Genomic DNA, 18554 nt, shown 5'->3' with positions numbered 1-18554 from the left:
TAGGTCAAGATCATGTTGTTCATTGGGAATTGAAGAGGGGAGAACGAGTAGACATCGCACGATTAATTTCTATATCTTGTTATCATATCATGGAATTCGTCATCAAGATGGATTACCCTTACGAGGTCAACAAACTCATACTAATGCTAGGACTTGTCGCAAGCAAATTCGGAAATTAAATGAAAGAAGTGACCCAAGACACAAGAAAAACTCCCTAGATAGGATTTAGTTTAATCGAGTATTGTGATCCTAGCCTAGAAATATAAACTTTTGACTTCTGAATGGACATCCTTATAACTTTAAATTAGCATATTATTTTAAATGATGGTAGTAACTAATAACTAGTTAATTGAGTTTCAAATCACCACCGGCCGGTTTAACAGCTTCAGATCATTCTCATACGGTGTCAAATTTAAATCCAAATCTAAACCCAAACCCGTCGAGCTAGACGCCATTGGTAAAAGCTCTCTCCCCACCACTATGTCACGATGTCGCCTCATATGACCACCTAGCGCCTGACCAAGTTCAAACTCAAGTCCACAAACTGAGCACTCGTACGTTTTAGCCTTTGGTGGCAACTCGGCCTTTGGTTGTTGGTCCAACAATTTGAACCGCTTGTGGCTGCTAGCACGGTGGCCACCCAAAGCTTGAAATGACTTAAACCCCTTGTTGCATGACTTACAATGAAACGTTCGGCCCATCGTGGATGTTGCACTTGATTGATCCGTGGGAGTCTGAAGCATCAAGCAGTTATCCATTGCCAAATGCTCGATCTCCTTATCGTCTTCCCAACCTCTCTTGATCATCATTTTCAAAATTTACAAAAAACGACACTAGCAAAATAGCTAGAGTAGAGTGAGTTATATAGAAAAGTCTTAATGTGTTTATATACTTCTTGTTACCATTTTAACCTATATATATGGACCATTAGAAAATGATGACGTGGTGAGCGCGTTAGGATAGATTATACGAAACTTATTGTTGCATTGGTCTTTTTTTTTAAAGATTCGAGGAAGTTTGCGGAAGTCTTTGACGAAAGAGTCAAGATTTGTTTATGTCAAAACTTGTTGAGTCTTAGTCAAGGTGTGGACCATCATTGGTGTTGTTGTAATTACCATGTATATGATGTATAAATCACCCATATTGTAGGTATTCATTTACGGATTTACGTAGACATAGTTCAAAAAAGGGAAAATGAAAAAAAATCTTTCGTAAAAATTAACAAGTCATATGCCCGTGTAATACAACGGCGATAGTAATAGCGGCACGGGGTGGTGGTGGCGGCGGCAGTGGCGACTGCAGGGAACGGTGGTGGAGGTGACAGATGGTGGGGGAGACAATGTTAGTAATGTAAAATTAATTGATGTTAAAGGATGTAATGTATTTTTATTTTAAGGCTTGACAGATTTACATTATAAATTATATAAATAATGATATTATAGATATATTAGGTAAGGCTATTAAAATAGTTAATAAAAGAGAAAAATATTTGAGTATTTTGAAGTTATAATATAAGATTTGAGGAGGGTGTTACTCTGGTATATCTTGGATCTTTGAGTTAATACTTAATACTCAAAATGATGTATAAGAAAATATATATATATTGTATATATAGTGAAAAGTTATTTTGACAACTTTTGTTTTACGAGAACCTTTGAGAACTTTTCAAATCAAGCCCAACCAATGTATATTTTTTACATGAAAATTGTTTTTTGATTGCTTTCTGAATAACTTATGTATAATTTTGAAGTTTATAATTGTGTAAAGGCATGAATTATCATCCGTTATACAATTATGTGAAGATTTGGATTCTTGATCACATATGCACGAATATTGCTATGATCACAAGTATACAAGTCGATCACATACGGGTCAACGGGTGGGGCGTGACTTTCATAATATCACAACACAAGAGTATATTGAACGACTCAAAACGTAGTCGTTTTAAAACTTGCATTTTATAAAACATAATTATTCAAGGATCCAAATACATTACATGAAATCGAAATAGTTTTGATTTGAAAACATTAAGAAATGACATTTGATCTACGAGTCCATATCTTTTAGAAAAAGATGGAGCACTAGAAGGCATGGTGGGTAGGGTATTTATTCAACAAGTACAAGCGAACAACATGCAAGTAGCATTCCGAGCATGACAACAGCTAATCACCTGCAATACATACTAAATTGTGTCAACATAATGTTGGTGAGTCTCTTAGGTTTTAATAAAACGTTTAGCTATGTGTCACCTGTTCGGCTCCCCGCCGTGTTTATGTCGGGTGGGGTGTGTCAACCCAAATAGTGCTATTCAACATATCCACATTTAAATCCATAATTAACGTATCATGATTGTGAGGACTTGTTGTGAACATAGTAACTTATAATAGCCTTGTATACCGTTGTGCATGTGCTTGTGTTCATAAAAGTAAGAGTATGTATTGCAGCCCAAAATATAATAGTAAGATGGGGCTAAGGAGATATCATCTTTAGAGAGTCTAGATGATGAGAATGGATGAGTTGATTAAGTATGCCCTATAGAAGAAAATATAATTTATTTTAGTATAGGATGTTAGTGTTGGATTATTTTTAAAGGTTTTCATCACCCTAAAGCTTTATTGAAAGTATGGTTTAAAGTTTATTTAGTTGGTTGTTGAGTTTATCATTTAAGATGACAAATAAATGTAGATCTTATAAAAGTGTCTTGTATTAATTCCATCTTAAACATATACTTACATATACTTTATATTTATATGTACGTGTTGATGCCGACGAGACCATACATGATACCGGTTCCCGTCAATTCAAGGATGTGGTGTTTCGGATAGGTATAATCGTTTGCATGAACACACTAGTGCACCCAAGACCATACAATCGGTAGGTGTTTTCCCAAGTGCACTAGAGAAAACATATAAGTATAAACTTATATATACACATATGAATCTTTTGGATCATCACATACTTGTGCTCATACTCATGCGTGTGCGGTACACTTGTAGTTAAAGTGCACAAGTATGTATTAATACAAAAGTGATATGACATGATTGATGAAAATATTAACTATATTCTAGTGTAAGGATTTAAGATGTGAAACCATACAATTTGTTGGAATTTCTTTCACATGCATAGATCCAAACAAAAGTACATTAATTAATAAATCTTTACTCATGTTAATGAGTCAAAGAGTTTACTTTACATTTCTTATTTTTCTTATGTTATCCAATCATTAGATCCAACATAATTTATCACATACAAACAAGAACAAAGAATATACAACAAAAAAATAAAATCAACTTGGATCTAATAAGGAATAATAAGAATAAACTTTTTAGTGATGAATCCCAATGAAAATAATTTAAAATATACTAGAAATATAATAGTAACTAAATTCATCATTCTTTTATCTTAAACAATGATTAAGGGTTTGAACCCAAAGGCCAAACATCAATGATGCATAGACAAATCATTGAAGAGGATTTAGAAGATGAAATGAAAAGAGAATATATGGATTTTCACCCATTTAAATTTCGACCAGCCCTTCATGGAGAAGAAGGGTGGTCTTTTCGGCTTCCATATACCTTGTTTCTGCCCCAAGGATTTAGATCTAATGATATACAACAGTGTTTGATGATTAAAGATGATTTTTAGGGGTCTTGGGGTTGTTCAAAATCAGCCAAGAAAAGAGAAGAAGAGAGGGAGGTTTTTCATATTAAATCTTATTATTAGACTTAGATTTCAAGGCTTTGATTACTCAAATCACCATGAATTGTTATTAGATGTTGATAGATGATGTTTGAAGATGATTTTGGGTGGTTTTGATGGTGGTGGACGGCATCCCTGGTGGTGGCTAGTGGTGGTCGTGAGTTTGAGGGAGGGAGGGACGGCATCCATGATTTCAGACATTTACCTCTTGAGAGCGTATGGGCATATTGTTATCACTTTTAATTTGTTCTACAAAATTACGTGGATTTCAACTTAAAGCATATTGTCCTATTTAGATGTCACTGCTGCATTTGAACCATTATCGTCTAACACTCGTAGTTCTAAAAGAATTATATATAAAAAAATCATGACCTTCAGCTATGGTGTTACTTTATTGGAAACTTTCCGTGAAATGATTGACAAAAAGAGTTAAGATGATTCGATCCTTTAAAGTCTTTTCTATTGAATTTGGGTAATGAATTACCATTTACACCATTATACTTCCCAGGTTTGAGGTTCTTCGAACCGCTTACTTATCTTTCCTTTGCCCTTTTTATCCCTTTATCATTTTACATACAACATATAGATAAAGAGAACTTAGTAAAATTCCATTTAAGTTTTATAGCGCATAGAGAAACATATCTCTTCGAACAACATATAAACTGAGAGAGTTATGGTTTAAAGTTATATAAATTTTTAGTGAATTTTGTAGTTGTTTAAAAATATGAAAAATAAAAATAGTAAAACATACCCATATAATATATATAGTTATTTGGGTTTTAAGCATGGTGTGTCAATTGGAAAAACTGCATACGGGGCCCAATTAATATAGAAAAATATATGTAACAGAGTTCTCTAGCTTGTTTGAAAATGAATTGAAGTGGTTACGTAAGCAGCCGTATGTTATGTACTAGTACTAATTTGACTGTGTAATGTAGTTCTTACTCTTCTAGACTCACAACCAAGGACGACCTCAAGCAATTAACTCCTGTCCACGGTAACTAAATTTGATGTGCAACCGCGCCGTCCCCAGTAAAATAATTATAACGACACCAGCCGTCCTCCACGTCTTGAAGAAAATTATTGACACTACTACATCGTCTTTGTTGCCGTCGTGAACTCGTGATTTCCCTTCTCCATGGAGAAGGGGCTAAAGTGTGTGAGTATGAGGTTGGAGCGTGTTAAACGGCTCGTTTTATAAAGACCGATTTTATTTTTCAACCATTTTTCATACTATTATATATATATACACATGGGATTCGTATTTCAAAATGTAAACAACTTTATACAAATTATCATAATGTGTGTCGAACTTCAATCTAGCTTGTGCGTTGTAAGTAATGAACATTAAAATCGTGTGCATTGTATGTATTCGACCAACAAAAAATTTACAAGTGACAGCTTATATGATTGCCACATATACACGGATACATAGAACGCACATGATTTAAAATTCCATTACATATAATGAATATGAATTAATGAAGTTGCACACACACTATGACAATTCACGTAAAATTATTTATATTTTAAAAAACTAATCCCTATACTATACATACATAGGGGAAGTTTTCCGTTACCTCACAACCTATACGTCGTCCACTACAAGAAAACAATCATTTAGAGACAAACATAGCGACTCACAATTAGAAGTCGCTATTTTGCGATGCGAGTAGAGATTTGTTTAGTGACACCCTCGTTGTCATTGTCGCAACCTAAGTCGAAAATCGAATCGCAAAATATTTGAATTTTACAAAGTCGCAAAAGTTGTAGCAAATTAAGTCGCAATTGCGACGTTCTTGAACATGTGGCTAATGATATCGCTAACTTTGCGACTTCCTATTGTACATCGCTAATGGTGTCGTCAATTGGCGTCATTTGATAAAAGCATCTCTAAAGATGTCGTTAATTTGCGTCTTCCCATAAATTAGTCGCTAATGTAGTCTCTTAGTTTCTAACGGCTTATTTGTTGCTAACGGTGTTAATTTTTGTGATACTAAAAGATATACTGATATGTTTAGTGTTTTAACTTTTTATTATTTTGACCAAAACTTTTTTAAGCTTCAATTTTATTTTATGTAAACAAATTAAAAATTTTGTCACACTTTTTTATGTATAAAAATATATAAAAATAAAAGTGTGTAGAAATTTTCCTTCACCAAAAAGTTTGTACAACTATGAATTCACACTTTTTAGTGTGAAATTTCATAATTATTTTGTAACACCTCATTTGTTCACGGCAACTAAAAAGTGTGAACTTTTAGTTCTACATACTTTTTAGTGTGGAGAAATTTTTTCACAGTTTTATGTCTATATGTTTTTACACACAACAAAGCGTAACAAAATTTTTTATTTTTTCACATTCATTAAAAGTGTGAAAAATGCAATATTGTTTGTAGTGACATCAATTATGTATCTCACTTAACGATGCCACTGTTACCACCACCGCCAGCGGTCGCCGTCATTATCTATTTTAACATGGTTTCTTGCTTTTTAATTTGTTTCCGTACTTATTACTATGAAAAAAATAAAAAAAATCAAAAACAGAAATCAAATACGTTAAGTATATATACAATTAAGCTAGGTAAATAATAAACGAACTTGTTTTATATGAAATTAAATATAGGCTCTATTACCTACCTAGATTCTACACAAAACTTACTTAATTAATTAAACTCAAAAATAAAAAAGATCAAAATATCAGTACATAAATTTAAAATCTAGAATATACATATAATCCTGAATTATATATACAAAATCGATCCAGTGATGACTATATACCAATGCCATCAACTTCATATATATACTACGCACGTACGTACTTTCAAGAAAGAACGACACCTTTTCGTTTAAATTTACGTAGCAAGAGTCGTTTTAACACTAGTACTCCACAGCTTCATATCATTTTCATAAGGTGTCAGGTTCAAATCCAGATCACACAACCCGCCTCTTTTTCCGTTCTTAGGCAAAACGACCACACCGATTTTCTCGTTGCTAATAATGTCACGATGTCGTCTCATATGACCACCCAACGCTTGTCCAATCGCGAACTCTAGGCCGCAAATAGAACATTCGTGGGACTTAGGTTTCGGTGGAGATAATTGTACTTGATTATTATTTGATGATAATAATAATTTAGTACGTTTGTGACTTGCACGGTGCCCCCCTAGAGCTTGAAATGATTTAAATTCTTTGTTACATGTTTTGCAATTAAAAACCCGACCACCCGATTCACCGACACGTGATAGCAGCATTAAGCAATTTGCCATGGCTAACTTCTCGACTTCTTGATCGTCTTCCCAGCTTCTCTTCACTGTCATTTTAATTTGTACGTATAATTAATTAAGTTGATATGTTTGGTGTGACACAAAAGGATAATGTCTTAAGCCTTTATAGTGTTGTTGGAATATATGGTTTTATGTTTTGGAGTGAGGGTTTGGTGGTATATATATATAGTTTAAGTTTATTATGTGTGTGTGTGTGTGTGTATGTGGAGTGATGTGTGTTGTTGAAACTTGAAGCAAAGATGAGGGGCGTGTAAGTGAGCGCGTACGTACGCCTGTAAAAGATTGGTAATTGCTGTGGTTAAGGAATAGATCGATCGACGAAAGTTCCAGGAAATTCATCTTATATACGTTCATGTACGTGCACCTCACGCGCGTGTGTTTCTATTTAATTAGGAGATATAGTTCTTTTTCCCAAATGATAATTGTAAAAGTAATATTCTGTAAAACGAAATGCTAAATACAATACCTTCTGTATTAAAAGTCCGTATCTTAATTTTCATGATAAATATATAAACAATTTATGCACCTTAAACACAGCTCTAAAGACTGTATTTAGTAAATCCCTTCTGGGGAAAAAATGTGTGTTAATTACCGGACTACACGTTAATCGGCTAATGTTTTGTTATCACTTTAAACGTTTAGTTATACATGAATTAACAAATAATTAACCAGCTTAGTTACATACCCTATAGTTAGATTATATTAAGAAGTATCATTTCAATTAGTCCTTTCTAAGTATCTAGTTTCTTTATAGTTGTGATCCAAATATAGCTAGGTCCTTAATATCATTATTGACTCAACAAATTTTTTCTTCTAGCTTTTTCTTCTTAATTAGAATCTTGAATAACAAATAAAACCATACTAGAAGGAGTGACGGGAGTGTTTTAGCTTAATTGTATCACAATATGGACTTTCCGAAATAATTTCTAGATCGATATATATATATATATTTGAAACTTGAAATTCAAAAAATCTAGAAGGTTGAATCGATATATTTTTCAAAGTAGTTATTAGCATTTAGCACTATATAGAAGCTAGCTATATGTGCAGGAATTCTAATTCTACAAGCGGCTTTTGCCATCATCATATATCTCATACATTTTATATATTATATATACGCCGCCTCTTGAATTGTTCAGGGACTGTGTGAACCCGGATCCGTATTTACTACCATATATCTAGATTGATGAATTGGCGTAGGAAATAAAATGAAAATGGTTTCATTGAGCGAATAGTATTAACTAATTTTAAAAACTTGTTTTATTTTGAAATGAATTTATTTTATTCTATGTACGTTGCTATTGCTTATACAATAGAAACTCAATAAATTAATACTCGATTATTTAATAAACTCTCTAAGATAATATTTTTTGCCGGTCCTGAATCAAGGAAAAGGTGCTAAATTAATAATTCACTAAAATTATAAGATAATACATTTTTGATAATTTCTTTAGACCCCATATAAAAATATAAATTAACAATTCCTTATATATAGTATAATACACGAATGATTTATGAAGGTTTCTTGAAAAATGACTCAATTGTCTTTTGTTTTTTGTTGAAATCAATTTCCCCTTGAATCTCGTCTCTAATTTTTCTTAGCATGGTATGAACTTCTGATGTTGTTTTCTCATAGCTCAACAAGAAATTGTTCAATGTGATTGCCGCTTTAATAGCTTCGTTTCACGAAGGGGGCTCCATTGTAGAACTTTCATCATCTTCTTCATCGATATCATCTTTATTAATTCCAATAACGTTCATTTGATATACATGTATTGTATACAATAATTAAGTGGAAGCTTGAAAGGTGTTTGTAAACTCTATAAACTATTAATTTATCGATTAATTAATAACTCTTTTAATTAATAAATTTTGTTGATCCAAGTGTATTATTTTATAGAGTTTCTATTGTATTTTTATTGTTGGAATTTAATACAATTATCCAAAAGTTTGTTACAGTCAAGTTATCCTCATCACTAAGCTGATTGAGCAAAACAACTTGCTATTGAATTTTGATTTAAGTATAATTAATTACTAATTAGTAACTAGTAAAAAGTGCAAGCTATATATATTACTTCAGAAATAATTATTCATTCTCTAATAAATTAAAGTTCTAAAAATTATGATAATATTATGAAATTTTAACTTGCGGGATTCAACTTTTCATCTTTTTATTTATTTTGTGACCTAATTTTATTTGATGACTTAGATTTAATACTTAGAAAGAAATTTTAAAAAATCATACTCTTATATCATATCATCATTACGTACCGGTAGTAAAAATTTATGTACTAGGAACATGTGTAAGCAATCCTAAAAGTTCTTGTAATTTTAAGAGTTCCTAGCATATACTTTTTCTCGCTTGTGAAAGGTTAATAGAGTTTAGTACTCGTTCTGTTTCAGCACTTTTTTTTAAAAGTCATTTATATTAGTTTTAACCTTAACCATTTAATTTGTTTGTGTTATAAGAGTAATACTTAAAATAACAATTTATAAGGGAAATGTTATTTGTACCATAAATTTTTATAGATGTATCATAATGTACAAACTGTATAACTGACTATACAAGTTAACATTGCACAATTATGATACATCTATCAAAAGAAGTGGTATGAATATCACTTCCCAATTTATAAAGTTACAAAAATTGAATTTAAAAAGTCAAATGTTTGGTGGCTAATTTTTTTTGGATAGAAGTGGTGAGTAATTTATATCTTAGATTTTTCATTTGATCAAACACCTCTAGCTATTTGTAAGGTTATATCCAATGCTAAGAATGCCTACTTGAGCTGTCACATCATGTTTTTACAAATCCTTATACATCATTTAAATCCTATAATTTTATTGTCAACCCTACAAACATCTTTACATATGCTTACATATTCTTTTTTTCTTCAATTAAAAACAAAAATATATTAGGTAAAAACAAGTAAGGACATTCTTCAAAAAATCTTTAGTTTTGAACAATCTTCAACGGCAAAGAATATTCAAGGAAACACAAAGACACCCCATTGGAGATAGTCTAATGGATATTGATTAAAGTGCAATGTGACGGGCTTGAAGAGTTGGGCCCACTAACTCATTTGGTTGGCAATACACTAGTTAGGCAAGACTAAGAGCGTGAGTAAAATTGAACTTTGAATTAATTAGGTACGATCGAGTAGTAAAACTTTTGATAGAACTAAGTGGTTTATATATATATTTGGTTCAACTAAAAATATCCATAAACCAATCTAGTTTCTAACTTTGTTTGAGTTTATAAGTACAGTGTGAAATACTCAGTTAGTTGATGGCAATCAAAAGGACCACATCCACATGCATGCTTCTGATTGGAGGCCGATTTGGATTTTCTTCTTGTGTGATTAACAACGACTAATCACTTTCAGTATCTGTTGCTTTTAGTTTCACCGTTACTCACAAGTATTTGTTTCATTGGGTGGGTGGGATTTATGTGGAAACTTCGTTAGTGATTGTAACTAATGTTCACTCGTTTATCATTAATTAATCAACACGTTAAATTATCATGTACTCGTAAATGGATATGATTGATAAGAGTTCCAATACTCGATTTTCTTATCTTTTCAAAGGCGGAAGAAAAAAAAATAGTAGCTGAAAAGTGTTGTTAATCACAAAAAGATCGAAAATCATTCAATATTAATAATTCACGCAATATATAGTTGGGAAAAGCTTGCATACTGTTATGTATTTAATTAGATACAACAAAAGTAAAAATCAGAGAGGGGGTATTAAATAACGTTTTAAAAATTGAAGAAGATAAATGTTATATACTGCTATAGTTTGGTATGTAGCGTATCGATTCTTTATCCACAATCATGTAAAGATATTATTATTTAATGTAAGCCTAATTTTCTAGTTTCGTGTTGTTTTTGTTTATCTTTGAAATGTGAATAAATATGAAAGTAATATTCTGTAGTGCACAACTGCACACTATATATATCTAGTTATTATGTTTTATGTGTAAACATGTTACACAATAACACATTCAGATCAATTCGGAGATATATGAAAGTAATATTGGCATGATTATTACATTGAAGTGTACGTCCTAGAGTAGACTATTTGCTATTTTAGGTTGTTTCGATATCTTAATCTTAATCTTAATATATTATAAGACAGTTGAACTAATGACTTATCAACCAATTACATCACTCAATTTCATCAAATTGACTTTTGATGATGTCATCATTTAGATAAACTACAAGTTAAAAATCTTGATGATCATTATCCAAATATATTATTATATTGATATATATATTAATTTGTATAAAAAGTCTCATTAATTTACACTTTTTTGTTTTTCATCAATAATTTACACTTTTTAGTCCTGAATACTTAATCTAAATATATTTTTAGTCATCAACTTGAGAGAACTATTTAAAATTTGCAATCATTTAATTAATTAAAAAAAGTTCAACATATGAAATATTGTCTACAAAAATTTATTTCAAAACCTAATGACTTATTAACAAATATTAGATTAGATTTTTATAAATTATAAATATTAATATTTAGTTTAATATTTAATATAAACATAAATTAAACTCTAGATATATATTTCAAACATAATAACAGATGACTATATATAACATCATCATTTTAAACACAATAGGAATTTCAAATCAAGAGTCCTAATTGTTATCAAAGAATATAGAAACAATTCTAACTGTAATCAAATTATTATAGGACATGTGATTGAAAATAAACCTATGCGTGTTTTGGATCCGCATTATGATCAAATACATATACTTGAATGTCAAGTACAGAATCACAAGTATGTTTATATTTTAATTCTTAAATATTTTTCATAATAATATCACATTATGAGTACAATTGGTTTCAAAATATTCTATAATAGAGAAATTATTATATATAACATGTGTCTTGTGGAATGACTACGACAAACATATCAATCAATATGTCTAGGCTAATAATGACAGTGACGAACCTATGATTATTGTACTACAACTTGCAAAATATAACACTTAAAACCATATTTTTACAAAATTATAATTTATGACTTAAATGTATGAATATTTAATATTGATAATATCGTAAATCTCGTGTCCAGTATTGGACACGGGTCTAAAATCTAGTTTCAAACTATTTGACAATCTGATTATATATGCAATTGCCGAATACATTTATAGCACACAACTTGATGTATCCATGGTTTCTTTCAATGGGTTGATAAGTCGTAATCATCTTACAATCCTCATAATATATACTTTCAAGAAAAGTTTAATGACTAGTTGTTACAATCGTACGTATTAACTGATAATTAATAGAACCAAAACCAATTAATTAGTCGTATCTCTCGTCTTTTTTGGCTAATGGTTTTTCACGATTTCACACATCATTATTAGTTAGTTTCGTACTGCAGACGCCGCGTTTTAATCACTTCAAAAGTCCATTTAAAATAAAATTTGAAACTAGCTTGGCTAGCTTTTTATAAACGTACAAACCCATTATAAAAATAATACTAGTCACTTAAAAATAGACTTCATCTTCTTTTAGGTACAAAAATGGAGACTTGCCGATATGCGTACACAAGACTTGCATTATCAGAAATCTATATAAAAATCTAACCTGAACTTAATTCTTAAGACTCAATGTTCATACTTCAATTGTAATATTTATATAATGAGTTAGGTCATGATTTGCTCCATGATACATGTAATCTAGGGATAGATAGATCCTCTGACGTTGTAATCAACGTTGATTATAAGTTGAAGAATCTGACATTTGATTTTAATCCAAAGTCAAAATCTATCCTCAAACCTTACTTATGAAGAAACTTTTAATTTTAGAGGATCGCAATCTGTAAACTTGATAGTTGCCAGTTAAGTGACATGATATCATTTTTTTTGAACAGCATATATTATCATTCATAACATCTTAAGCATGAAGACACTACTAGAGATAAATTAAGAAGTACAGATCGAAACATGAAGTATGTAGGATTTCAAATCCACTCGATCCACCCAAATCAATTTACAAGGTTTACATCCATTCGTTATCCAACTATATATATATATATATATATATATATATATATCCAAGCAGTGAATTGAAAGAGATCGAGTAGAAGCGCAAATAATTTGATCGTGAAGAGTAGTTTCTCTCAGGTTTGTTAATTATATATATAGCCACAACTCACAAGTGATCGACTTGAATCTTGTTTTTGTTGTGCTAATAATCCAAAGGGCGGTTTGGTTGACCACTTCAAAACACTACGTACGGAGCTAGGGCGGCAATCTTTTTAAAACCCAACTCGTGGGCCAAACAAATAAGCTTCTGAACCAATCAATTAATCCAGGAGTTGAGCAGAGGCGATTCAAGAGGTCTGAATTTCCACCTGCAGCAGCTGATCAGTTGGTCCCAAATTAAATAAATTGAGCAGTATAGATCGACATAGCCAAAAAATCTGATCCGCACAGAAGTCAAACATCCATCAAAATCTGCTTGCAGTCGATGTTACGAGCTAGAAACAAGATTAATTACTTACAAAATATATCAAAATAAAAGCCCCCTACTATATGTCTATATGCAATTCTATTTCGATCCGCGCGTCTATCTCCATATTAATGCATCATGAATGATCGATATATCAAACAACAAGCTAGCTAGACATTTATATCCATAATCAAATATATAACTGTATCCGATAATATCAAGTCATCTTTCTACAAAACGTACTCTAGCTATATATATATTTCCAAAACCATGATATATAGCTCGTAGCTCAAAAAATAATTAAAGAACTCTTCTATACAAACAATTTCAAATAAAACAGATCCATAACAAAACCGTACCGGCCTATCTAGGTAACTACGTACGTACGTACATATCTAAGTAACAATAGGCCACAACTTTAAATCATTCTCATATGGCATCAGATTCAAATCCAAATCCAAAAACAAACTTCTTCTTTTCTCACTTTCATTCTTGACCACCGTGTGAACACTTTTCGTCGTAACTTCGTCACGATGCCGTCTCATATGACCACCCAAAGCTTGACCGATCGCGAACTCTTGTCCACAAACCGAACACTCATGTGTTTTCGGTTTCGGTGGAGATTGCTTAAGCAAATCATTTAACTTTGGTCGTTTATGACTTGCACGGTGGCCACCTAGTGCTTGAAACGACTGAAACGGTCTATTGCACGTCTTGCAGTAGAACAACCTCCCCGGTTCAGATAATGAATCTGAACCGGTTTTTCCTACACGAGATAGAAGCATTAAGCAGTTGGCCATGGCCATTGTTTCTATCTCGGTATCGTTTTCTAATGGTCTCTTAACCGTCATTTTGATCAATATAATTGGAGTGTTTATAATGCGTACTTTTGTTCTTTGAATGATTGATTTGTTTTTTTTTTTTTGTGAATGTTTAATTTTTGGTCGATCGAGTGGTTAAACATATAGATATAGGAGAAGGATATTTATATACATATGACGATGTGGGACGGTTGCTACTGGATGTAAGTATGCGTGTAGGAGTGTCTTGTTGATTAAGAAAGTTAACGTGTAAGCCGCGTCAGTGATGAGCTACGCAACGATTTTGTTTTCAAATTTAATAATTAGTACGGAGTAAGTAGGAGTATTTTAAAAACTAGTTATAAAATTAAATGAATAAAAAATCGTTTGGGTTTTAACGAAATTTATTAGACGACTAATAGAAGCTTTTTAAACGTGTGATAATATTAATATAAGTTAATTTTAAATATCAATGAGATAAAAAAAATTAAAATTGAGTTTGTTTACTTTGTTTAAAAAAAGAAGTGTTACTTCACTTGTTTATTGTTTCAACTATATGAATAGGTAGCTATAGCATTAATTAATTAATTGGATAAACATTGGAGGACAAGTAAAGTTATACTAGTTGAAATTGGATTGGTCTACATCATCATGTAAATGTTCGAGAAGGTTCGTTGAAGACTTGAAAGTGTGACGGCCACGTTGTTATGCGTCATCTATACAGAGAGTGGGAACTCATATGTGGAAAAAAAATTACCAAAAAGGTTTTGTTATGAACATACAATTAAGTGATTAACATCCCGTGTGGTGTGTCTAGTACGCTTGTTTCAGTTGTTTGAAAAAGTTGCGCATTGTATTAGCGATAGAAAATGATAGGAAAATGATTCATACTGCAGACTTTACCTAAGCTTAGGTACTGCCCCATTAAAAAAAAAACTTATAAATTAAATCTTTGAATTTGATAAATATACATAACCTCCCCTGAATTTTACATAAACCCTCCTTAAATTTTACATAATTTCCCCATGCTTTACCTAAGATAGGTAGTTGTTAAACTCTTACGAGTCACGAGTTGATTCATACGAGTCGAGTCAATTTACACCGAAAACGAGTCAACTCGTTAGGTGACTCGTTTTTGTCCAGACTCTTACGAGTCGCTATGTAAACTTGGACCGAGTCACGAGTCGCAAACTTATAACTATTTTAATTTGATACTATGGTTATATATTATATATTATACTTAATTTGCTCCATTATTTTGGGTGTTATCTATGTAGTTTTGATCATTTTACTTTCGAATTTGGAGATAAATTGTAAGTTTATGTCTCAAAAACTATCGAATAAGTAATATTTTGGTAAATTTATTAAGATAACGAACTTAATATACTTCTACAAACGTCACATATAGATAATTATACTAAATTATGTAGGACTTAAAAATGTCCCGACTCTTACGAGTCAACTCACGATTCGAGTCACGAGTCAAAATATTATGTTTTCGAGTCGAATCAAAAGTTACGAGTCGACAACTATGGACTACTGCATGCTTTACCTAACCTTCCCAGAAAATGATATAATTAACCAAATTAAACTATCAAAGTAAATATTCAATTTGTGAAAAGCATTATCAAAGAATCACTAATTTTCCACGACCAAATATGTGGAAAAAGACATTTCCTACGAATATTGGCTGTCAGTTAAAGAGGATTGGTAACATTTTCTCATGAATTTTCCCATGACCAATTTATATTTTCTATGGCTTTCCCACGAGCAAAAAATTCGTGAGAAATTTTTCCACAGATTTACTTCCCACTAATTTCTCACACACTTAATCTAGTTTCCCACGGATTTCTCACACACTCTATATATCACAGTAGGGATGAGAAAAAAAACCGAAACCCGTGACCAGAGCCGGAACCAGCCTGAACCGACCCGTCCGAAGGGCTAATGGGTCGGGTCACTGGTCAAGCTTTTGTTGCATTTTCGGGTCACGGGTTGCGTAGGTTGGGCAGGGCCGGGTCAAGCCAAAAACCGAAAAAAGGTGAACTCATGTGGAAAAAAATTGCTAAAAAGGTTTTGTTATGAACATACAATTAAGTGATTAACATCCCGTGTAGTGTGTCGAGTACACTTGTTTCAGTTGTTTGAAAAAGTGGCACATAGTATTAGCGATAAAAAATGATATAACTAAATTATAAACTATCAAAGTAAATATTCAAATTTGTGAGAAGCATTATCACAAAATCATTGATTTCCCACAGCCAAATATGTGGACAAAGACAAATTTGATACGGATTTTTCATGGACGTTGGTTGTCAGTTAAAGGGGCTTGGTAACATTTTCTCATGAATTTTTCCACGACCAATTTATAATTTCACAACTTTCCCATGAGCAAAAATTCGTGGGAAATTTTCTCACGGATTCACTTCTCACCAATTTCTCACACACTTTATCTAGCTTCTCACGGATTTCCCACACACTGTATATACCATAGTGTTTCCACGAACTTTTATTTCCGACAATTTCCCTTGGATTTTAATTTTCAACCGATTTCTCATTGATGTTGCTTCCACATGTTTCCATTGATTTTTTCCATGGATTTCAACAAATTGACTTTTTACAAAATTCCCACGGATTATGTTTCCACAGTTTTACCATAGATATCATTTTTTTACCCACAAATTTTCAACGAATGTGCTTTCATTTTCCCACATATTAAATAACAAACTTCACACTTTGTAAGAATTTTTATTATTCCCGAATAGTAGTAAATTAGGCATTAGCTGATTATTGGTTATTTTTAAAACTTTTTGATCGGGTTAATTTCTATATTATTATATACAACGTTATAATTATGTATGATTATTATAATATGCATATTTAAAAAATATTTAATTACTTTCGTTCAGATATCTTCATCTATCAAACAAAGTAAAATGGAATTGTCGGGTACTTTGTCATAACTGCAAATTATTTTGTATCTAACCGCCAAATGCAATGAACTTTATCATATGAGGGTTTTCATTAAAGTATACGATTACAATCTACGCTGATGTGATAACTTATGAAATGTTGAACAATATTACCATTCCGGTGGTTGTTTTTATGAATAAAAAATGCTCTAAATATGGGTGTTAACTTAAGCTTATCAACCTATTAACCCATCTATATTATCTAATAAAACAAAGTAGCTCTTTTTTTCTTAAACTTTTCGTATTTAAAAAACCAAAAATATCCTTCAACTCTATTCACTAATTTAAACATCTCTATCTAATATACCTATAATACCCTTAAATCCTTAATGAAATAATTAACAGTATAAATCCTTCAACACTTAAAATAACTATAATATCACCTTTAGCATCAATTGCTTTTACATTCATCACCATCGTCGCCTCCGTCACGCCCCCACCTCCGACATCACTACCCCACTGTCGCCGCATTGTACGGACATAAATCTAGTTTCACCTAACATACTTAATGCATATTTGAGATGGTTTTAATTTTGGTTAGGGTAGTATGTAAACTATATTGAATCTGAACAAATACGTAGCGATTCTCTTTAAATATAAAAATAAATTAATAGGTAGAGGCGTAGAGCTTTTCTTTTATCAAAAAAACATAGATATTAAGAATTTGAGTACACATTTCACGCATTTTACAAGCTTTACTAGTTGGTTCACTATTCAGTTAACAGTAGCCAACGCACATTTGGAGAATATATGCTATCGACGATTTGCTTCACTGGATAGTAAGTCGCACATGATCAAGCAAGTGCTGGCGAACATTTGGAAATTGTATGTATGCTTAAGTACTGTCTCCCTTTCAGTTCATGCAACTTAATTGTTTCAAGAGGCAAAAAAAAACAATTTACTTCTAGATGTTTATAAATATATAACTGGTATTTGTTGCCAAAAGCTAGAAAATATATATATGAGATAATGACATTAAAAAGTACATTTGATTTATTTGAATGTTATCAAACCCATAAAAAAAAAACCGTCTTCAAAGTCATAAATATATACAACTTTCATATCTGACGTGTTTAACATGTCAAGTTTATATATACCCAACTAAACAAGTGATTGTCGTCTTTGAAAAGATTTAGATGCGTATAGTAACCTTTTAAATCATTGAGTAGAATTTTTAGTTTCTTACCATAATTTGTGGATGTACTGTTAGCTAGCTTGATCACATTTCACAAGGCTGAGGTGGGCCCTGATTAATTTTGTCATTGTTAAATTTCAAAAACGAAAGGTCATGCTGGTAATGTCATTTGCTTCCTTGTTTCTTA

The 18554-nt window shown here is 31.6% G+C and overlaps 2 protein-coding genes across 2 annotated transcripts; both read right to left on the bottom strand.

The window, feature by feature from the left end:
- Positions 1-356: 356 nt before the first annotated feature.
- LOC122581524 (zinc finger protein ZAT1-like) lies at positions 357-7265 on the bottom strand. The gene is made up of 2 exons (XM_043753753.1): positions 6559-7265; positions 357-810 (listed from the first exon to the last, which is right to left on the bottom strand). Exons 1-2 carry the CDS (start codon positions 7017-7019, stop codon positions 357-359), a joined length of 915 nt encoding a protein of 304 aa, XP_043609688.1. The 5' UTR covers positions 7020-7265.
- A 6426-nt stretch (positions 7266-13691) lies between these two features.
- On the bottom strand, positions 13692-14420 carry LOC122580848 (zinc finger protein ZAT12-like). The gene has a single exon (XM_043753001.1). It carries the CDS (start codon positions 14309-14311, stop codon positions 13856-13858), a length of 456 nt encoding a protein of 151 aa, XP_043608936.1. The 5' UTR covers positions 14312-14420; the 3' UTR covers positions 13692-13855.
- Positions 14421-18554: the final 4134 nt, after the last annotated feature.

Source organism: Erigeron canadensis, chromosome 9 (assembly GCF_010389155.1).
Source record: "Erigeron canadensis isolate Cc75 chromosome 9, C_canadensis_v1, whole genome shotgun sequence".
In the NCBI taxonomy this organism is placed as follows: Eukaryota; Viridiplantae; Streptophyta; class Magnoliopsida; order Asterales; family Asteraceae; genus Erigeron; species Erigeron canadensis.
Note: the sequence above shows the minus strand (reverse complement) of the source record. Positions and strands in the feature narration are given on the sequence as shown.

What these genes read in the sequence shown, in the direction of transcription:
- LOC122581524 (XM_043753753.1), bottom strand. Translation starts at nt 7,019, where the DNA reads ATGACAGTGAAGAGAAGCTGGGAAGACGATCAAGAAGTCGAGAAGTTA. An exon ending in GTTAAAACGACTCTTGCTAC is followed by an intron (nt 811 to 6,558) that starts GTAAATTTAAAC and finishes GTAAATTTTGAA; the next exon opens with AATGATGATCAAGAGAGGTT.
- LOC122580848 (XM_043753001.1), bottom strand. Translation starts at nt 14,311, where the DNA reads ATGACGGTTAAGAGACCATTAGAAAACGATACCGAGATAGAAACAATG.